The sequence below is a fragment of the Canis lupus genome, chromosome 19 (assembly GCF_048164855.1).
Source record: "Canis lupus baileyi chromosome 19, mCanLup2.hap1, whole genome shotgun sequence".
NCBI classification, from domain to species: Eukaryota; Metazoa; Chordata; class Mammalia; order Carnivora; family Canidae; genus Canis; species Canis lupus.
Genome location: NC_132856.1, coordinates 15,168,864 through 15,192,741, shown reverse-complemented (window position 1 = coordinate 15,192,741; position 23,878 = coordinate 15,168,864). Strand labels below are relative to the sequence as shown.

The 23,878-nt window shown below is 37.7% G+C and overlaps 1 protein-coding gene and 1 long non-coding RNA gene across 30 annotated transcripts in view; one reads left to right on the top strand and one right to left on the bottom strand.

Annotated features, from left to right (window-relative positions):
- Positions 1 to 3,511, top strand: part of LRRN1 (leucine rich repeat neuronal 1) — a 36,015-nt gene extending 32,504 nt beyond the window's left edge. For all 3 annotated transcript variants that reach the window (XM_072785314.1, XM_072785315.1, XM_072785316.1), the window contains exon 2: positions 81 to 3,511. In XM_072785314.1, coding sequence (XP_072641415.1) covers positions 377 to 2,527 — 2,151 coding nt within the window. In that variant the 5' untranslated portion in view covers positions 81 to 376 and the 3' untranslated portion in view covers positions 2,528 to 3,511. The remainder of the gene's footprint in view (positions 1 to 80) is intronic.
- LOC140609928 (uncharacterized) overlaps positions 1 to 23,878 on the bottom strand; it is a 618,500-nt gene that overhangs the window by 233,614 nt on the left and 361,008 nt on the right. The gene's annotated exons all lie outside the window — the stretch shown is intronic.

Sequence of the window (23,878 nt, the reverse complement as noted above, 5' to 3'; positions counted from 1 at the left end):
TTTTTAGTAGACAACAGAAAGGCTATAATATTAGAAAATATGTGGAAAAAACATAACTCCTGTCCTAATCTAATTTTCAGGCACATCTCCAGACTTTGATTTGGCTGAAGTAACTTATACCACAGAGCTGTGGGCATGCCTGGAGTTGAGAGACACAGTTAAAAGACTCCCAATTCATTCCTACCTTTGAAAACTCCTGAAAACCATCCCTTCGGACTCCGGAATTATACACATCTCAACCAAGACTTTGCCTGGATGTTTACATTTTCTGCTTGCTGTCCTATATACCACTATATAGTGTTCACCTTTTGTTGAAACTTTGGAGTGTCAGGAGTTGAGCTTGGCTCATTCTGAGTTGAGCTTGGCTCATCCCAGCATGGCTAGGATGAGCTTTGTTTTAGCAGCTTGCCAACTGGTGCTGGGCTTGCTAATGACTTCATTAACTGTGTCTTCCCTACAAAATAGTGAGTGTCCACAACTCTGTGTATGTGAAATTAGGCCCTGGTTTACCCCACAGTCCACATACAGAGAAGCCACTACTGTTGATTGCAATGATCTCCGCTTAACAAAGATTCCCAGCAACCTTTCTAGTGACACTCAAGTGCTTCTCTTACAGAGCAATAACATCGCAAAGACTGTGGATGAGCTCCAGCAGCTTTTCAACTTGACTGAGCTAGATTTCTCCCAAAACAACTTTACAAATATTAAGGAGGTAGGGCTGGCAAACCTGACCCAACTCACTACTTTACATTTGGAGGAAAATCAGATTACAGAAATGACTGATTACTGTCTGCAAGACCTTAGCAACCTTCAAGAACTCTATATCAACCATAACCAGATTAGCACTATTTCTGCTAATGCTTTTTCAGGCTTAAAAAATCTTTTAAGGCTCCACTTGAACTCCAATAAATTGAAAGTTATCGATAGCCGCTGGTTTGATTCAACACCTAATCTGGAAATTCTCATGATTGGGGAAAACCCTGTGATTGGAATTCTAGATATGAACTTTAAACCCCTCTCAAATTTGAGAAGCCTGGTTTTGGCAGGAATGTATCTCACTGATATTCCTGGAAATGCCTTGGTGGGCTTGGATAGCCTTGAAAGCCTGTCCTTTTATGACAACAAGCTGGTCAAAGTCCCTCAACTTGCCCTGCAAAAGGTTCCAAATTTAAAATTCTTAGACCTCAACAAAAACCCTATTCACAAAATCCAAGAAGGGGATTTCAAAAATATGCTCCGGCTAAAAGAACTGGGAATCAACAATATGGGGGAACTTGTTTCTGTGGATCGCTATGCCCTTGATAACTTGCCTGAACTCACAAAGTTAGAAGCCACCAATAACCCCAAATTATCTTATATCCACCGTTTGGCTTTTCGAAGTGTTCCTGCCCTGGAAAGCTTAATGTTGAACAATAATGCCTTGAATGCCGTTTACCAAAAGACAGTAGAGTCTCTTCCCAATCTTCGTGAGATCAGTATCCACAGCAATCCCCTGAGGTGTGATTGTGTCATCCATTGGATTAACTCCAACAAGACCAACATCCGTTTCATGGAGCCTTTGTCCATGTTCTGTGCCATGCCTCCTGAATATAGAGGGCAGCAGGTAAAGGAAGTTTTAATCCAGGATTCAAGTGAACAGTGTCTCCCAATGATATCTCATGACACATTTCCAAATCATTTAAACATGGATATTGGCACAACAGTTTTCCTAGACTGTAGGGCCATGGCTGAGCCAGAACCTGAAATTTACTGGGTCACTCCTCTTGGAAATAAGATAACTGTGGATACACTTTCAGATAAATACAAGCTAAGTAGTGAAGGTACTTTAGAAATATCTAACATACAAATTGAAGACTCAGGAAGATACACTTGTGTTGCCCAGAACGTGGAAGGGGCCGACACACGTGTGGTAACAATTAAGGTTAATGGAACCCTTCTGGATGGTACCCAGGTGCTGAAAATATATGTAAAGCAGACCGAATCTCATTCTATTTTAGTGTCCTGGAAAGTTAATTCCAATGTCATGACCTCAAACTTAAAATGGTCATCTGCCACCATGAAAATTGACAATCCTCACATAACATATACTGCCAGGGTCCCAGTAGATGTTCATGAGTACAACCTAACACATTTGCAGCCTTCCACAGATTATGAAGTGTGTCTCACAGTGTCTAATATTCATCAACAGACTCAAAAATCATGTGTTAACGTCACAACTAAAAATGCCGCCTTTGCACTGGACATTTCTGATCAAGAAACAAGTACAGCCCTTGCTGCAGTAATGGGATCCATGTTTGCCGTCATTAGCCTTGCGTCCATTGCTGTGTACATTGCTAAAAGGTTTAAGAGAAAAAACTACCACCATTCATTAAAAAAGTATATGCAAAAAACTTCTTCAATCCCGCTAAATGAGCTGTACCCACCACTCATTAACCTCTGGGAAGGTGACAGCGAGAAAGACAAAGATGGTTCTGCAGACACCAAGCCAACCCAGGTTGACACATCCAGAAGCTATTACATGTGGTAACTCAGTGGATATTTTGCTTCTGGTAGTAAGGAGCACAAAGACGTTTTTGCTTTATTCTGCAAAAGTAACAAGTTGAAGACTTTTGTATTTTTGACTTTGCTAGTTTGTGGCAGAGTGGAGAGGACGGGTGGATATTTCAAATTTTTTTAGTATAGCGTATCGCAAGGGTTTGACACGGCTGGCAGCATCTCTAGGCTTCCAGTTTGTGTTTGGTTTTTATTCTTATCATTATTATGATTATTATTATTATATTATTATTATTATTATTATTATTTTGTTTTAGTTGTTGTGCTAAACTCAATAATGCTGATCTAACTAAAATGCTCAATAAAATGATTAATGAGAGGTTGGGGTTCCCCTGTGCTTTTACCCCTTCTTCTGAAGCCATCAGTAGAAAGTATCATGTCCTCCAAAAAGCTAACATACAGTGTGAAGCAGCATTGAACCTTTTGTAGCAATCTGGTCTACAGACTTTTAACTCAAGAAGCTAAGACTAGACTTGTTACTTTATTGAATGATGTTAGTTGACTGTACTGTAATGTTGTATCAACTGAATTGAATGTTTGCCTTTGAACAATGACTTTTCTTTTTTTGTAATAGTTAAAGAGGCTTAGAACAAGCTAACAGGCAATAGAAATATGTATATCAGATTTTTTAATGTAACAAACTACATGTTAATTGTTACCTTATTCTTTTTATCTTTAGTAGACACTTTTAAAAGAAAAGACAATTTTGTTGTGTTTAACTCACCAACATGTGGTGTTTAATGAAGACAGAACTATAATAAATTAGTTTTGTTCTGATTTTTTAGAACACTTGCAATAATGTATCATTTATAGTTCTTGCTAGTTGCAGTGGTGATATATTTCACATCCCTAAAACAACCACCAAAATAAATCAACTAAAGCATGATGCTTTTTAAAACTAGGCCCAAAAAAGTTTTGAATTCTTTTTATATTCAAATAAAATATCTATTTTAGTGAAGATATTTTAATGAAAATTATTTCTATATTTTAAATATTACCAATCAGACCTAATGGAGGGTAACATTCTTATGAACAAAAGCATATTACTGTATCCCATACATAAATATGGTTTAAAAATAGAGAGAGACACATTGATAAAGAGATAGATATGTCACATTCCTTTTCTGTAAGGGTTTTGTTAAAATCTGAATTTCTTTAGTAGTATCCACACTCTCCATCAAAGTCTAAAACATACAGCTATGCAGTATCCCAAGATATATGTTACTCCTTTTTTTAATGGCTTTCTATATGCTAGACCCATATTAGCCCATATATCCATGTAGAGATATCTGCTGAGACAAGTAAATGGTTAATAGAAAACTGAACAACTTCTGTACATTTGGCATTTTTCAGCCAAATATATAGAGACAGTTTGGCAGAATTAAATGTTTACTGGGAAATGTATGTATGACATTTAGGACAGAAAAAAAGCTAGATTTAGGTAGAAGGTCAGTTCCACAAAGTATGTGTGTTGGGGAAAGTGGGGGGAGAATTGAAGATGTAGTTAGAAGAACAAGGAACCATTTGAACATGCAGATTAATAATACAGAGAAATAAAGAAAAGCTTCTCCAGATGGCACCTGCTGCCAGGGACGTGCCATCACACCAAGAATGATAAGACTGTAAAAGGAGACTGAGTGCTAGCAGGTGCCAGCTGAGCAAAAGCAAGAAGGAAGCAGAAAGAACATGCAGGTGAGGCAAACTGAAAGGATTTCTTTCTTTGTAAAATTCCTTGTTTCATGAATCATTTAGGAAAAAAAAAAAAAGATCATTTTTTCCCCATTTCTAAAGGGGAAAAGTTTTTTTCATATGCTAAAGCAAATAAGCTGCAGCAGCAAAACAAGTGTATGAAGTAGAAGCATCTCTTCCCACAGCCTTCATTTCTTGGTGAGAAAAACTAATACCCAGAGAAGAATTGTAACTTGCCCTGGTCAGACTCTCCTGCCCACTGAGAACTGCACTCTTTTGCTCTGGATCCTGTGGCTCTCTAGACTCCTGTGCAGAGCTTGTCTCTCACAGTTCTCAACAACCTCTAGTGATCTCGCTTCAAAAATGCATTATATCCTCAAATTCTCATTTACTCAGGACAAAATTCAGCACAAGGGCAGAACTGGAGGGTCAGGAAAGCTTCTCCATTGTTGACATTACCAAGTACATGTAGGAAACCCAAAGAATTGAAATTGCTTTGAATGCAACCATGGGGAAGTTTCCTTTTGGGTGATTCTTGTCTTCAAATGTCTACAGATAGTAATACACCATCTAACAAACCCCTGGTAATTCTGCAAGCAAAGAAGGGGAGTGGCACCAAAGCATTAGGCCTAGAGCAAGGAGAAAAGAGGAAGCATTGTTAATCCTATGAAGCAATGATTTGAACCTGGCACATAGTCATCACTCAAATACTAGTGGAATAAATGAAGGAAAACAAGCATTTCTCTATTCTGGTTACATAGCAAGCACCAGGGAATTCAAGTGTTTTTGTCAACTACCTTTTGCCAGGCTAGTTTGGGGGAAACAGTCCCTTTTAACTTTTACTCCTCCAATAAAATATTTTGAGCTTATTTTTCCTTGTCTGTGCTAATTGGGTTGGTTTTCAGCTGATAGAAAGCAAAATGGCATGGTACTTTTTTCCCTAGCCAAGTATTTCTTCATTTGTGCTTAATTCAATTTGATAAGTTAGACAGCCAGTGAAATTAGGCATCAAAGTAGTTCCTCATTGATAATGAAGGTTATATCACCTTGACCAGTGAAGTGACTATTACAGGTCACTTGCTAATTTCATATTTCCCTTTGGCTTCCTGCTGCCCTCAGGACATACAATGTATTTCTAACCTGATTTTACGAGGTTATTTTTGGAGGTGTTTCTTAAAACAGGCATTCTCAAATTTGCCTGTTTAATTAATGACATATTGAACTGATGCCATGGATATAAAAACAAATGCAATGTTTGAATATCATTTTTTCTAATTTGGCTGTGGGTTTAGTTTAGCAAAAAGGAAACAACCCCATTCTTTAGCAAATAAACACTACTAAAGTCCATTATTTTCTCTTATGTGGTTTTCTACTCATTCATTCATTCATTCATTTGCTGAAAACCCCACGATCAACTCTACCTGCCATTTTCTTTTTTTTAATCTCTGCATTCATCTTCCAAAGCATTTTCTTTTCTTCCTTGCTGTTTTTTATTAATGGAGGAAGAAAAATATTTTGTATCTGTAGCACTCTGCCAGGAAAACCATACTTTCTGCTTTACTAGTCATTGGAAAGGGGAATTTAACTACTTCTGATGCATTCTAACTACAACTGAAAATGTTTTCTTTACCTCAGTCCTTTCACTCTTACCCTGGTTGCAAATAGACTTTATTATTATTATTCATTGTTAACTGGAGGTAAAATATTTCTATAAAGATGAGTTTTAGAATCACCCTCCAGAGCTGTAGAATAATCTTGGTCTAAAAATCTCTGCAGGACTCAGATAGGTATGATTTCTCTCTCCTCCTGCCCCCACATAACTTTGGAGAGAAGGATCAGCCCTTGTTCTGCAAACCCTAAGTCAGAAACTTAGGGCCCATGGTAAAAATAAGATGACAGTGGAACTCATTATTTCTGAACTTGGTTCGGCATTGCCCAGCACAGGTTAATGGAACTAAATGAGTGGGAGTTTTGTTTGTTTTATTTTGTAGAATTCCTCAGAGACTTGATGGCACTAATATAAAGTACACAGCATTTCCCATAGCCTTTTACCATGGTATGTCTCGGTATTATTCCATCCTATAGATCCTGAGAAGTTGAAGATTTAACTTGACCCCCAAAACAGTTCAAATGAACTGGGTATTATTCTTTCCAATTTACAGATAAGGAAACTAAGGCCCATAGGAGTAGTCATTTGCCTGACACCAAAAAGCTCCATAGGAGGGTGACTACACTGGGGCCCTTCACTTCCAGTTTCTTCTCTGTCCAGCAGCCTTCTAAAAAGTGGAGAGAGGAGCATCTGTGAAAGGGCAGAGGCTGGAGGTCACAGGACATGTGGGAAAGACAGTAAGTACACCAAAGAGAGCTAATGGGAGAGGACATTTTATGTCTAAAATGCACTTATCTCTTCCCCCTTAAGAAGCTTTATGTGCTGGGGATCTGTGAGCTTCGCCTCAAAACTGTTTATGGCAGGCTAAATTTTAATTCAAATCTTCAATTCTCCCTATACTCTCCTGTTACCTGCTCAGAAAATTAAAGTTTTAAAGATTTTGTGGAGGAGATTCCAAGCTCATTCTTTTCCTTAGCAGTAAACCAGGGAAGGCAATGTGAAAAAAAAAAAACCTGACAAATTTCATGTTTAGCTCAAAAGCACCTGTGGGGAAATGTGAAGTTCATGTAATTGGGCAGTTGTAAGGGCAGCATCTGACACACCTGGAAACAAATGACTTGTAGAATCACCATGTTCATGGAGTTTGTGGGATACTTATACACAGGAAACTGTTCCCTCAAATGAGTCCATCTGGAAGCCATGGGACATTAAAAAGGTTTTTTTTTTTTTTTTTTTTTTTTTAATAAACGCAATAGCCTCCCCCAACATATCCCATTGTCAGTTATATACTACTTTTGATGAAGCAAAACCAGTCTCCTGCACCTCACTAAAGTAGCTCCGGTACAGTGTGGGTCAGACATTGCCCTTTCTCCTTTTCTCCTTGGTGTTCCTCTTCCTCCCATAGGATTAAAATGACAAGGTAAATTTCAGCCTGGGCCCTGACAGAATGATCATGAATTCCTAATAAGGGGGCTGTCCTGAATTAAGTAATATTTTAATGTATCAGTCATCTTGTTAGCATGTCTCACTAATATAAACAGGAAACAGGGTTGGGGGGGAGGCAACAAACCACTTACCATAGTGACTTTTGAAGGAATATGGAGGGAAAACACTGTATATGGCTCTTCTCTAGGAGCTTCACCTAGATCATTTACATTTAATCCTCTTGATTGCCCCAGGTGAGTCCTATCATCCTTACATTAGAGAATGATAAAAAAAAAAAAAGAAAGAAAGAAAAGGAAAGAAAGAAAAAAGAAAGAAAGAAAGAAAGAAAGAAAGAAAGAAAGAAAGAAAGAAAGAAAGAAAGAAGAAAGAAAGAAAAGAAAGAAAGAAAGAAAGAAAAAAAGAAAAAAAATGGGTACCCAGCCTCAGAGATGCTGGTAAGAGCAGAATGTTAACTCAGGAGTCTATATGACTGAGACAGGGATTCCTTTATAAAATGGTCTGTAAAAAATAAAATGGTCTGCAAGCTAAATCTGGATCAGGCATGTAGAACACATAGCCCGAAAGTCAGTTTGGCACTTGAGACAAAAGGAAAAAAAAGGAGGAAAGGAAAATAATGCCCAGCAGTGGGCCTCCGAGTTACAGGCATCTAATTAAAGGTCCAAACCTGAGATAAATACATGGAAACAACAGCAAGCCAAAGAGACTAAAATTAAAGGACAACTATTCAAAGTTTGTGACAACATCTGCATATAAACAAATGGAAGACAGTGAAGCTGCAGAAGAAGAAAATTGTTTAAAAATGGTGGGGCAAGGTGGAAGTCTGAGTAGATACCATATATCGCTCTATGTGAAACACTTGGCATATTCCAGATGTGCTAAGCACTTGACCTGTGTTATCTCATGGAACCTTGAATAACTTGATGAGCAAGTAGATCTCCATTTTTCACATGGAGAAGCTGAGTTTCAGTTCACCAGTCCTTAGTGCTGAAGCCCAGGTTTCAACCCTGGCTGTCAGAATCCAAAATGCAAGACTAGCCACTAAACTTTCTTCTAGTTAAAGAAGCTCTCAGTACTGGGCTCTGCATCCCATTTGCTTGATTGGTTTAGTTCTTTCCTGAGAGTGGGGAGCAAGAAAAAGAGTAGGTTTCCTGACCCATGTTGGATCTCTCCTGGACCTTCCCACAAAAGGTTTGTTAACATGGAATTAATGCTACAGGCTTAAGAGGAAAAATGCTGCCTCTTTTTCTTTTGTAACCCTTAAAGTTAGTCATACATTTTAATAATTTGTCTGACCTGTTTTTTAAAGCTATACCACATTATTCAGAGCAAAGGCTTGTTCCGATTCCCTATGTAATCTAATCTTAACTTTCCTGTAAATTATTCCAGGGTATGGGGTGCAGGGAGGACATACTCACTTGAGAGCTGTTAAAGTGGGGAGTTTTACACCTAATCCCATATCTCTGTGATCTCAATAGCCCTTAATTAAAAAAATCTATTACTCTCTATCTTCTAAGAGACAAATTGGTTTAAGTATCTCCCATTCTACTGACGAAACTGTGAAAGGAAAGACACTATGACTCTTAACTAAAATATATGCTCCCATATTATTTTCCTTGTTGTTAGAAGATCACACACTTAAAACAATGCTTGATTTCCCCTAATTTTATTCTAACTGGTTAGGTGTATTCCCTTCCCCCACACCAGAAGATAGTTCCTATCTGCCATTCATTTTGAAATGCTATTTTTTTTTTACTTCTAACACTAATGTATGTTCACTCTAGAGAATCTGGAGAAAAGTATGTATTAGGAAAAAATAGCACATAATTCCACAATTCTAAAAAAATTGAAATTTTGGTGTTCTTCTGATCTTTTATCCCTCTGTGCATATAGTTATATATGTATATATACATGTAATTATAAAAATATATGTCTTTATGAATATAGAATTAGTATCCTGGTGTATATAGTTTTGTATAGTGGGTTTTTTCTGTTATACACACAAAAAAATCATTTTTTCCATATTATTAAAGATTCTTGGAAAGCATGATGTTAAAGTCTGTATAATCATCTACTCCATAGAATTCCAGTATTGAAAATTTCTTCTTTTCAGGGGATTTTATCTTTTGTACGTCAAGCACTAGGGGCATGAAAATGAGCCTACTGTGCTCATGCTCTCCAGGTCACAGAGGAAGACGGATGTCCATATAAATGACCACCCAGTATGAGAAATGCCACCAAAACGATGAAATGGTGGCACAAAACCACAAGGAAGAAGAACCCCGGGTCAAGTCGAGAACTCAAACTTCAAATCTCACAATTTAAGCTCAGAATTAAAAAATGAGGTGAGTGTTCACCAAGTCAACGTCCAGAGGGAAGGCATCTTAGGCAGAGGGGGCAAATCCCCCTGATTACAGAGGTTCCGAGAACATGGAAGAAAGCTTCCCAGAGAATCTGGAGAGTCTGGAGGCATTTCTGTGATGGGAAAAAGGAACCACACAGGAAGTTGAGGTAGGAGAGAAGTTATAGCAAGTTTTTATGCAAAGATGAGAGGAAGAGGGAGTAATACAAGGAAGCTATGCATCCCAGAAAGAGCTTTGCTCCCTATTTAATTTTTTTTTAAGATTTTTATTTACCAATTCATGAGGGACACACAGAGAGGCAGAGACAGGCAGAGGGAGAAAAAGGCTCCCTGTGGGGAACCCAATGTGGGACTGGATCCCAGGACCTCGGGATCATAACCTGAGCCTAAAGCAGAAGCTCAACCACTGAGCCACCCAGGTGCCCCTAATTTTTTTTTTTAACCATTCAACGTCATCCTTGGGGAATTACCTCCCTGGTGAGATAAAACAAGCTTGCAAGAGCAGCTTGATAAACCTCCAAGCCCTGGGGCCTCAATGTGGAATATCAGCTGTAGAATACATAAAACTAAAGTTTTAAACGGATGAGACATTGCCCAAATTTCTTATGTCTACCCCAGTCAGTAGCCTGCTGTCACTATAGGTTGCCTTTGGTGTCTGTGGTATCCAAGAAATAGGAAGTATATGGTTAGAAAATGGAAACTGATGATGTGAGGTTCTAAAGCACAAACCAATCCTCTGTTCAACTTGCTCCTGTGCCTACTAAATACCAATATTTCTGGTTCACTTACTTAGGAAAAAAAAATCTGATTTTTTAGTAGTATAACAAGACCTTGCACTGGGAATAGAAATAAAGGACAAGCCATACTTTGATGCATCTACTCCCAAACTCACACACTGCACCCTCTTTGTTCCCAAAAGTAAAACAAATCAAAGACATTGGAATGTAACCTAATACAAAATACTTCTGAATGTAGAATCTATTCCTACAGGATTTCCTTTGGATTTTTAATTAGATTAATTCCTGAGAATAGAAATTCATGGTACAAGAAGAGATTAGTATGCAAAAGGTATTTTTTCCCTAATTCTGTTTTTAACAACTATACTGGTGGACATGATACTTAATGGCTTTTTTATCATTGAGAGATATTTCCAAGCCTGTTTTCAGAATCCACCAACCCACCCTGTGAATTATTAGTCTCTTTCTGCACAAAGATCCAAATAACCACTCTACAGATCTCTTCATTCCATTCTATTTCCCCAGACAGACAATGTAAGTTATAGTTAGCTTCCCATTAGGAACATAAATTGAGACAAGCAGTTTTGTAGACAATGAAAAAACACTGGACAATCCAAAAGTCAATAGAGGTTTATTGAATGAATGAAGTCATTCATAACTTTGACTTTGGAGTGAATAACAAGTTTTTGCTAGAAGCAGATTCATCTTTCTAGTTAGATTTTTTTTTGTTTGGTAATAGATTTTTAGACCACTGCAGAGAGCAAGCCAGCATTTGCTTGATTTGAGAAATGGATAGCATTTCTTTTTTTTTTTCCTTCGGTACTGAGGCCTTGGGAAATTTTCCCCTAACTTCAATCCAAGTTTGTGGAAATCCTGCAACCCAGGACATCAGCTTGGGCTGAGCCACTCATGGTGAGCCGAGAGTGTTGAGATTGTGGTTAGCTGCCAAGGTGCTATTCTGAACACACAACACAACAGTTCACATTGTCGGTGGGTATGGTAGCTTCAAATACTCCCTATGTACGTAAGTACATATTCTTTATAGGTTAGTGAAATACACTTTCCCAATCCTCAAAGTCTGAAAGCTTTGTTCAAAACAATAGTCATCCTTTTTGTTTTGGTTTGGTTTTCCCAGAAAACCTTGCACTTTAAAGACTAGCAAGAATTCATAAACAATCTCCCTCACATTCCATAACTACCAATGGCCCCACTGGGGAGGTGTCAGAAAACTGTAGAGGCAGAGTGCAGACAGACATCTACCTCTGTACTATGCAACCATGGCAGGGGTGAGGAAAGGACAAATCAAAGTTGGCTGAAAGAAGAACCTTTTAAACTGATATTTTCCCTCTCCATTTCTCATTTCTCAAAGCAAAGCTGTCTAATATTTCTGCAATTACTCCCAAACCCTCTCATTTGAGTTTCCTTCTTCATAGGCAATGTATATTTTGGGGAGTGAAGAGAACTTCAAGTTAAACCTAGAAGAATGGAGGCAGGTTCCTAATTTTTAAGTTTTCTTTTAAGATGTCCCAGCCAGTTCCCCAGGGAATATGAAAAGAAAAATCCAGAGCAAAAGTTCTCTCCATGAATTCTAAAGAACTGGATGTAGTTGGCTTGAGCATCCCCTGGCTATTCCTCTTGGAGATTAAAGAATGAATGATAGGGTCTAGAATAGCCTGCAGTCACAGCCGGATGGGTTGGATGATTCAATCCCAACCCTTGTCTTGGATTCTTCCTCTTATAAAAATAATTGAGCTGCTCATCTTTTCTAACTCACTAGCTTCAATTTTCACATTCCTGCTTCTTGCCTCAGCAGTGCGGCCACACTATACTGCCTTTTAGATCCTTGGTCAAACCTTTCCTTTTTTTTTTTTTTTCCACCTTCACACACCACCCTCCTCTCCTAGAATACCCCCTCCTTTCCTTACTTAATCCTCACTCTCTCCTTGCAGCTTCCTTACACAAGGCTTCCACAAACCCTCAGATTAAGTTTGGTCAGCTTATTACATCTTCTCTCATCGGCCTGTTTTCTCCTTAGCAATCGTGAAAGCTGTTAACTTTATGCACTACTTGAAAATACAGGAGGAGGAACCACATTGTCCTTATTCACTAATGAATCTCCAGCATCTTGTTTGTTGTTTTCTCCTCTTCTCCCCAATGAAATAATGAGTAAATATATGTCCAACTTCTGCATCAAGGATTGGGCACTGAGGCATGTGGTCTTCCCTCTTCGTGTGTCTATGTCGCAATCTCGTCTTTTTAGATGGACTCTAGTCCTACCCTAATAATCTCACTTTAATTTGATAACCTCTTTAGAGGCCCTATCTCCAAATACAGCAACATTTTGAGGTACTGGGAGGTTAGGTTCCATTATATGATTTTGGGGGGTATAAAATTCAACCCTCAATAGCCCTGCTTGGGAAGATTGCTTGGATGGGCACATACAATTATGCCAGCTATCACTATGAACTCTAGGTTGAACACATTCTTCATAATAACATACAAAGTGAGTTTTCCTTTCCTTATTCATCAAATGGGTGCCTCTGACTTGATAGCATCTCGTAGAGGCTTAGTGAGAAATGAATGTTGGAGGAACCTTCACAGACTAGTTTAATACCCTTCTTTTACAAATAGAGAAACTGGAAAAGATATCAACCTGGCCAAGTTCTCCTAACCAGTGAGTGGAGAAATTGAAACTGAATTTGAGAAATACGAATACCAAGATTTGCTCCCAGATTTTCCTTCTTGCATTATCAGGATAATTGCCTCAGGTTTATTTCATTTAGTCTATCAGGGATGAATAATCTGTGGTCATATATAGTTCTGGTTATGAAAATCTTACAATTAGCTCCTATATGTGGAAAGTTCCTTTTTGTTTTTACCCTAACATCTTGCCCAAATCAATATGCTAAGCAAAACCATAGGCATCACCTCCCCAAGGCCATGTCTATTCTTCTTAAAAAGGGACATTTATTCAAAATATAGAGGACTTAATTTTTTCCTGCCATCTTGTGAAGGAAAAAGATGGCAAGACAGAAATAATCTATCATAATCTTTTCAAATACCAAAGCATTCTGCTTCCTATGCAGTCATTTTTAACCTGGGCCATGACTGTAAATGATAGCTGTCATAGAGAAAAGAATTATTAATCCAAAAAGATTCAGCTCTCACATATAGAATTCCCAAAACTAACTTAAATTCATGAATCATAAAATGTATCTGACATGCCACCAAATCCTCCCAGGCTCAAAGCTCAAAGGCTCTCAGAATTTCACTATACACACATCCTGAGGAATTTCAATTTAGGCTGAAACAAGGTCTTGTGGTGGAGCGATATACATCATAGCCACAGAAAGTTCCTTTCACTCCATAAGATTCTTCCCTTGAATACATATTGAGCATCTACTGTATGCTGGATGTGATCACAGGGTGGGTGTGTTTACTACTTAAGGTCAGGTAGCATGCTGGGGAGGATTGACATTACCTTACCCCTGAGATGCATGAGAAAGGAAGAAATTCACTCCAGATCTCAACTACCTAAGTGAGAATCCAGAAGAGCATCCTTGATTCAAGTGGCTGCCACTTTCAAACTCAGGAAAAAAAATGTCAAGGGAATTTAGAGAAAGGAGAGATCACTTAAAACTGTGGAGAGCAAAAAGTAGGAATTACTTTTATGGATGCATTTAGAGAGGAGGGAGCACTGTGACAGGGCATCAGAAAATGAAGAACACTTGAACTTGAGAAAGTGGGGGAAGAGTAAGGAAAAGAATGAGGCAAAAGACATCTGAAAGAAAATGTAAATTATGGGATACTTGCAATAGTGCTTGCAACAGTAATTAGTTCAGTTGCTGGATCAGGAGAGAGAAGTGGTAAAAACAATCTTTTATTGAGCCTTTGTAGTGTTCTAGGCACAATAGTGAGCACTCCATATGCATAATTTAATTTAATCTTCAAAAAACCCCATGAATTATGTTCTATTATTTTCTCCATGAGAAAATGGAAAGGCTTAGAAAGATTAAGCAATGTACCCAAGATCACCCAAGAGGCAGAATCAGATATTTAATTCCAGAATCTATGCTCATAACCATAACACTATTCTAGAATTTGATTAGGAGGAAAACCAAGTGCCAGAGTAAAAGCCTGACACCTTATTCTACAAGTGTTGAGGAGCTGTGAAAGGTTTTGAACAATGAGAATGACATAATTAACGTCATTCTTCAGGAAGGCAAAGGGATCTATGACCATAGAATGTGTGTCCAAAATATTTACAAAAAAAAGACCTCCTCAGAATTTATACAGAGGTTAAAAAAAAAAAAAAAAAAAAAAACGATGCACAACTATCAAGAACAAAGCTATTTCCCACTCTCAACTACCATTAAGGAATTAACACAGTCACTAAGAGATTCCCCATCCTTCCTCACCCCCATTTCATGCATGGCTTCAGATCATCAGGCCTTGGGCACCAGAACAAAGAAAACTATAGGGACGGATGACTCAAATCCTCATAGGTGGTTGTTGAAAGGTTAAACACACAAACTGTCTCATCTTTTAAAGCTATAGAAGCAAAAATCAATCACCCATAGAAGTATACAGGTTGGGAATTATCCAGGGCAAGTGATTAATCCCAATGTATATCCCTACTGCTCCCTCACCACCTTTCTGCCTTCAGTGATGTTAGTTATTTAGCTTTACGAAACTAACATAAAACTGATGCACATTTTACAGCAACTGAACAAAATAAAATGTGGGCAAGCGTTCTTTACCAGAAAAATAAAGAAACAATACAAATTACCTTCCAAACTAAGAAAGAATCCACATTCTGAATTACCTATTTTATTGCTATCAGATACATGCTACACTACCTCAAGAGGTTCCCATTGGTATACCCAAATATTCGGTATCTGTGTCAATTTATTTATTTGTTGTCCATAACTGGTATCTTTAAAACCACATATATGGGAAATTGCCTATTTGATTATTAGAATTTGAATGCTCAAATCCTGTCATAAAGGAATAGAAGATCATATCATGGATTACATAATTCTTTCATCGACCACTAAATGAGTCTTTATTGAGCCCCTATTATTTGTGAGGCACCATGCTGGACACTGGGAACAAAAAAACCAAGTTGACTTGAATAAATAAGTTAAAGAATTAATTAACTACACCTATGATAAGTGCTATAACGGAAAAAAAAAAGTACTGAGATAAGAATAATTGGTGTAGGAGAAAGAGGGCAATCCATTCCTTTCCCCCTGCATGGCTAGCTACAGTATATTCTAGATCATGCTAATATGAAAAATCCCTTGGTGTTGGCTTTGTAGTGAGAGCTAACTGTACTCTGATGAGGATGCTTTGTTAACTTAAATATCTCCCTAGCAGAGGACTCACAGCAGTTTGCAAATGGCATGCTCATTCATCACTGCAGCACTCCTGAGAGGCAAGAGAGAGGTTCAAGCCTCATTACCTCTATTTAAGAAAGAGGAAAGGCAATGACCAGCCAAATATCAAGGAACAAAGCAGCTGCAGGGTTGATGCTGTAGCTGAGCTCAGAGCCCACTGTTCCTAGCTTTTTCCACTAGACCATTCTTTCTGTCCTTCAGCCTAAATTGGCAACTCACACATGCCTGGAGGTTCTGGAAGCAAACCAGCTTAATCCCAACTCAGCAAAAGACCTTATTTGTTACAACAAGAAAATTGTTCCCAATAGTCATTAATATGAAGTTTGTTTACCTAAACTTATAAAATTTCCTATGTGAGAAATCTAGTAAATGGAATCACAAACTGAATAATTTTGTTGAAAGTTTCAGCTGGTTTTATCCTCTTTACAACAGCAAACAAACAAATGGCGCTACATTGGAAGTTCCTTTGATAGAAATTCATAGTAGTCACATCAAGTGGAATTTATTATAAGGTAGAGTCATCATGAACCGCATTCAGAAGAATAGAAAACAGTTGTTTAAAAATTCAAAGGACATCAGAGAATCATAAATGAGTGTTCTGGAAGAGATGAAGAAGAATCACTTAATTCAAACCTTTAAAATCCCAGACATGGTTTGAAGCCAAGAAAATTAAAATGACTTTTCTAAGGTCTCACAACTATTACGCCAGAACTCAAATTACAATATTTTGATTCTAAATCCAGTGCTCTTTAAAGGTATCAGAATGTCAACACATCCTTGAGACACAGTGAAGATAGACATTGTGACTTAAGAATGCTGAGGACATTTTAGGGGCACTTGGGTGGCTCAGACAGTTGAGCATGCAACTCCTGATTTCAGCACAAGTCATGATCTCAGGGTCATGGAATCGAGTCCCATCCCACCTTGGGCTCCATGCTCAGTGGGAAGTGAGATTCTCTCTGTTTTCTCCCTCCCCCCTGCCACTCCCCCTACTCACACTCTCTCTAAAATAAATAAATAAATCTTTAAAAAATAAAATATTTTAAAAAAAATCCTGAGGACATTTTACATATAATGACAAGATAACAGCCTATAGGCAACCAGGGCAATGACTCAATGATTTAAAGCCCTTATACTCTTTTACATTTAAAATTTTTTTGACATAATTAAGGTACATGTGAAAATTGCAAGAATAGTACAAAGAATTCCTAGACACTTTTATCCAGATTCTCCAAATGATAACATTTTATTCTATATGTTTTAAATCCCAACCCCTCTTTTCTGAACTGTTTTAAGAATAAGCTTCAGATATGATGTCCTTTTATGCTTAAATAATTCACTATACATTTCTAAAAATAGGAATATTCTTTTAGGTATTCTAAATAGAAAAATAAGAATATTCTTGAACATGACTTAGTACAATGTACAAAATCAAGACAATTTAATGTTGATAAAATACTATAATCTATAGCATTTATTCAGATTTTTCCAGTTGCTCTAATAATGTTACTTAGAACAAAACAAAAATCCAAGATCACATGCTTCATTTGGTTTTTAATTTATAATCTGTAATAGTTGTAATAGTTCTTTAATCTTTCCTTGCATTTCATGACACAGATATTTTTGAAGAGGACAGGGCAGTTATTTTATACAATGTCCCTGTTTTCATGATTAGATCCAAGTTATACACTTTAAAGCTAGAATGCCATAGAAGTGATGCTGAGTTTTTCTCAATATAGCAAAAGGCATATGCTATGAATACATCCTATTAACCAATTATATCATTTGGTTATGGTAATGTCGACCAGGTTTCTCTACCATGAAGTTTCATTTGCCCTTTATAATGATCTTGTAGGAAAATACTTTGAGATCATGTTAATTCCTATTATTCTCACTTTCACTCCCTCATTTTAGCATCCATTGAATATTCTTGCTTGGGTCAGTTATTAATTGAGTTTGTCAAATAACAACTTGGCATCATCCCATCCTCCCTTCTACATTTATTACATTTGACTATAATGAAGAGCTTTCACTTCTTATTTGTTGTTGTTGCTTTTATTTATCAATGGACTCATGGATTCTTATTTTATTCAATAGATTGTAATTCTTTATGATCATTATTTATTTTGATGCTCCAATTGTCCCTGGTTTGATCAGTGGGAGTTCCTTCAAACTGGTCCTTATGTCCTTTTAATTTGTTCCCACCATTCTTGGAGAACTCAAAGAATTCGCTCTTCTAAGGGTTTATAGAAATTAAACAATTGAGCTACAAGAAGCAGACTTGAATGCAAGCAGTTGAATTTGGGAGGTTATTCCAGGAAATAGGGAAACAGTGAAACAGGAAATGGAAGAAAACTAGAAAAGGGTTTATCAGTGAGCTAGTAACCAATGTAGATAGCTGGAGCTAAATCCCACTGGGAAATTCTGGGCACTGTGTAGAACATATGCTTAGACTTCTCCCACTCAAAGAGGAGGAAACTGGCATGTTTATACACTGAGGTAAACAATGATCCCCAAAGATATCCCCATCCTAATTCACAGAGTCTGTATACCTTATAAGGCAAATTGGACTTTGCTGATGTGATTAGGTTAAAGATATTGAGATGGGGAGATTATTCTGGGTTATCCAGGCAGATCCAAAGCAATCACAAGGATCATTATAAGAGGGAAGCAGGAGGATCAGAGTTAGAGGAGAAAATGTGACCATGGGGACAGAGGTCAAAATGATATGGTGCCAAAAGCCAAACAATTCTGGAAGCTGGAAAAAGCAAGGGCACAGATTTTCCCTTGGATCCTCTAGAAGGAACACTGCCTTGCTGATACCTTGACTTTAGCCCCATATGACCAGTGCTGAACTTCTGATATGCAGAGCTATAAGATAATAAATCTGGCGATGCCTGGGTGGCTCAGCAATTGGGCATCTGCCTTCGGCTCAGGGCATGATCCTGGGATCTGGGATCCTTGTGGGAAGCCTGCTTCTCCCTCTGCCTGTGTCTCTGCCTCTCTCTCTCTCTCTCTCTCTCAATCTTTCTCTCTCTTTGTGTCTCTCATAAATAAATAAATAAAATCTTTTAAAAAATAAATAAATCTGTATTAAGCCACTGAGCTTGTGGTAATTTGGTATACCAGCAAGAGGAAACTAATACATAACACCAACTTACTGGTTAGGGACTGTTCCTGGAGTGTTAATTCTTCAGTATTTCTGGCTTGCAGGCAGGTAAATGAACTAATGTGAGAAAAGCCTTCAGGCAAAGAGAAACCGGTGTAGGCATCTATACCTCAGGCTGGTGTGCATCCAACAACATAAGGACAGAACAGGAATGGCCTCTACTATATCACCACACTGCAGCCTATTTCCTAATCTCCCAGAGCAGCAAACGCCTTCTGTTCCACCATAGCAATTCAATCATTAAGTAAGCAGTGAGGAGTATTATTGAAAGAGACAAAATCACACTTTGATGTCTCTCTATGAATCTCATCTTGGAATGTTACTTTCTTGCTATGAATTCTTGGCAATTTGAGATAAATGGCCTTGTATATTATCTGAAAAAGGCCCCAGATAAGGACAGGAACTTATGATACATTAGTGTTGTTGTTTATAGAACCTAGCTTTGCAACATCCTCTGTGATGTTTAATATCCAAGTATCACAGATAAGACCAAAGTTTAATTTTTAAACATCTACAGAGAAAGCCCAAGAAAAATAAAGGATTTTAATCCATACTATAATCACAAAAGAAGTCTATAAAAATATTCTTAAATATTTGGAGATATTACTATGTGGCACTATCTACAGAAGGAAATGTAGGATATAAACAGTATAAGGAAATAACCCAAGTGAAATGAAGGCCAAGGTGAGTTGGAAATATCCACTGTCAACCTCTGACCATTAATTGCTCAATATGTATTCCTAAAGTTCCTTTTGAGCATCTTCCACTAATCAACCCATGCTGTCTCTTTCTACACTTCTACTTCATGTGCATACATGTAGGGCAGTATTATAGTAAGATTCTGGTATTGTGCCAAGTAGAGAACCACTGCACATGAAGAAAGGGTAAATAATAAGTGTTAGCAACGATATGGAGAAATCGAAATTTTGTATATTGCTGGTGGAAATGTAAGATAATGTAGATGATGTGGAGAATTGTTGGGCAGTTCCTCAAAAAGTTAAACAGAGTTACCATATGACCTAGCAATTCTCTCCTAGCCATATACCCAAGGGAATTGAAAACATAAGTGCACACAAAAACTTACACACAGATGTGATATCATAGTAGCCAAAAAGGGGAAACAACCCAAATGTCCATTAATTGACATACACATACATATATACATACACAGATGGCCCTTGAACAATGTGAGATTAGGGGTGCTGACCCCTCACACAGTAAGGAATTCGTGTGTAACTTTTGACACCTCTAAAACTTAACCACCAATAGCTTAATGTTGACCAGAAGCTTTACTGATAACATAAACAGTTAACACATATTTTGTATGTTGCATGTATCATATACTGTATTCTTCCAAAAGAGTAAGCTAGAGAAAAGAAAATGTTATTAAGGAGATCTTCGAGTGCCTGGGTGACTCAAACTGTCCAACTCCTGATCTCAGCTCAGGTCTTGATCTTAGGGTCGTGAGTTCACACTGGATGTAGAGACCTCTTAAAAAGAAATCTTAAGGAAGAAAAAATACTTTGCAGGATTATAGTGTGAAAAATTCATGTATAAGGTCACTCACACAGTTCAAACCTGTGTTGTTTAAGGGTCAACTGTATACACACACACACACACACACACACACACGAGTGCATGAGCACAATGGAATATTATTCTGCTATAAAAAAATGGAGTACTGATACATGCTCCTACATGGCTGGACCTTGAAACATGAATGCTAAGCAAAAGAAGCTATTCACCAAGACCACATATTATATGATTCTATTTAGATCAAGGTCTGGAATAGGATAATTTTTAGGAAAAAATCTACAGAAAGTATATTAGTGGTTGTTAGGAGCTAGGAGAGGGAACAGAAAATAGGGAGTGACTGCTAATGGGTACAGGGTTTCTTTTAGAGTGATGAAAGTGTTCAGGAACTAGTGCTGATGGGTGCACAACTTTAGGACTATACCAAAATAAAAACCAACCAAGTAGATAGTTTAAAAGGGTGAATTTTATGGTATGTGAATTATATCTCAATAAAAACATGTAAAAGAATAAGAGAGATAGAATAAGTGGGCTATGCCTTCATTTAAAGTCTGTTATTTATAACAACCACCACATGTATAGAGCATTGTAGGTGTCCACAGACAATGCTAATTTTAATAAGTAAAGTGTGCTATTTTCCAAAAATTGCTGAAAAAGAAAGTGTATATGTGATTGGAAACTTTTTTTTAAAGATTTATATATTTATTCATGAGAGACACAGAATGAGAGAGGCAGAGACACAGGCAGAGGGAGAAGCAGGCTCCTTGCAGGGAGCCCGATGCAGGACTTGATCCTGGATCCTGGGATGACGACCTGAGCTGAAGGCAGGTGCCCAACCACTGAACCACCTAGGCATCCCTGTGATTGGAAACTTATCACTGAATCTACTTTCTGTTTTTAAGTCAATTAGCTTCATGTCTTTATATTCTCAGCATCAATTTGACTCTATGTGGGAGTTTTAGAGGGAACATTATCTGATCATATTATTTTCCTGCTTAAAAGCCTGCAGTAATTTGCTCATAGGATGAAGTCTGTCCTTCTAGAAGTATCATATTACACCCATCACAGTTTGGCCCATGTCTGTAGTCTTTTTGTCCAACAATCCCAAGCAGTGGCCCACCTCATCCTCACACCATCCTCTCATGCAGCATGCCACTGCCAAAGCCATCCCTCTGCCAGGTGGTCTTTACCTCCTAAAGTGTCTGGAAACTCCCACTCAGGTCATTGTCTAGGCACACCGAGAGGCCCTGGGAGCATCCTGTATACATCTCTGTTAATGCCACCACCTGTGAGGACATGTTTTCAGGGAATTTTTTGTCCCTTTGCCTTGAACTTTTTGAGGTGGGATTGTTGCTGAGTCTTTGTACCTCAGTAACTACTACATTCACGGCATATAGGAGACATTATAAATGTCTGTTAGCTAAATGCAAGAACAAATATTTTAAGAGGTTCTTAAAAATCGAATTGAGAAAGCAAGAGGCAGTTTGATCTAATTGCCAAACTCCTACTCTTCAAACAAGCAGACATGCCCTCCAATTCTAGTCCTGTCACTTGCCTGCTATGTGATCTTAAGCAAGTCATTTACATTCTCTCTCTTGAAAATTTTAGCATTTTAGAAAATTTTTCAGTTAAGAAACATTTAGACAATACAAAGTCAAATACTGCATTGTACAATTTAGATTCCTACATCAGGAGTTCGAAGAAGAGAATGGATGGGAAAATTTCTTAGAAAGGCAAAGAAAACATCAAGCAAGGTTCTACGACCCACTAGGATCTGCTTCATACCAAACTGTGCGCATAGAAGGAGGCCCAGCTATATGTTACTCTGTCAGATTACCCTCGCCTTCTAATTCCTCTTTCATGCTTTGTTCTTTTTCCCCTGACTCCTCAGAAACACAGTACTTCTAGGAGTTGAAAATTAAGTTTTCAAGAAGAGTTTTTAAAAAGTGACTCAATTTTGCCTATAGAAATAAAGTTGAGAGACAGCAATAAGTGTGCTGTGTAAGAGAAGATAGACTCCCGCGCTGTACAGTTTCGGTAAATCCTATTTTTCACAAAAGTGATCTGCAAAGTTGGCAGTTGAAACATGAACTTGAGATGCTCAAGACAAGAGTGCTGTATTTAAAACCCTCATTTTAATTGCAAAGTTCTCAGAAGTAGAGGCTCCTGAGTCAAACTGTATTGGGTCAAATACAGGCTCTGCCACTTACTGAGACCTTGGACAAGAACTTAACCTCTTCAAGTCTTTTCATTCATTTAAAAAATTAAGCTAATAATAGCAATTACTCCTACAGGATACTACTGTACATATGGAAAAGATAATTCATATAAAATAATCAACACAGAGCCTACTTGCAACCTGTATACCTAGCCAATATTTCTCAGGTACGTACTACTTTTGGGATACTTTTGAGGCTGCACTGGCCATTGGGAATACAATTATGAGACTCACCTTTGCCCATAAAGTACAATGAAAATGCTTATTCCCTCATTCCCCCACTCCAACATGACATATGGTTAATAAAAGCATAACTGCATGTTCAGAATACCTTGGAGAGAGAAAGTAGGGAGTGAACAACTTTTAAATAAAGACAGTGGAGAATGTTTCAAAAAGGAAATTAGTCTTATGGCTACTATTTCTTCTTCTAAATGTCTTAGTCCCCACTTCCACCCCACTGTTTAATTAGGAAATTCTTTAATTTTTGCATTGGTTAGGGACTGCACAATTTTGACACAAATTCTTTACCTGTGATAGTGGCAACAAAATACAAGTTAATCTCTGAAAAATTCTGAGAATACATGAGCACCTGGGTGGCTCAGTGGTTGAATGTCTGCTTTTGGCTCAGGGTGTGATCCCAGGGTCCTGGGATCAAGTCCTGCATCAGGCTCAGCAGAGGGAGCCTGCTTCTCCTTCTGCCTATGTCTCTGCCTCTCTCTCTGAGTCTCTCCTGAATAAATAAATAAAAATTAATTTTTTTTAATTTAAAAAAAATTCTGAGAAATGGTCAGGCCCCACAATTTGGATCTGATTACATTTGTCTTATTCCTTCCTGCCCCTGTTACTTTCCTCTCCAGGGGCAATGCGTATTTGTTTGTAAGTTTGGTGAGCTGAATGTACTAAGTTTCAGAATCCCATTTTTTCTTCAAAGAAATACTGAAGAATAGAAGGTATTTTAATGTCTTTGCTTTATAAAATTTCAAATAAGCATTTGTTTGTATCTAGATATTTAGTTCTTTGGTTTTCATTTTAATTGCCCACTTAGTGGAACAATCAATAATCCTGAAGGGCTGACCTGCTAACCAAATAGAGATATTATTTTACACCCCATTTCTCTCTGTAGCTCTTGGATACAATGGAAATTATACTTAGTTTTTGTTTGTGTT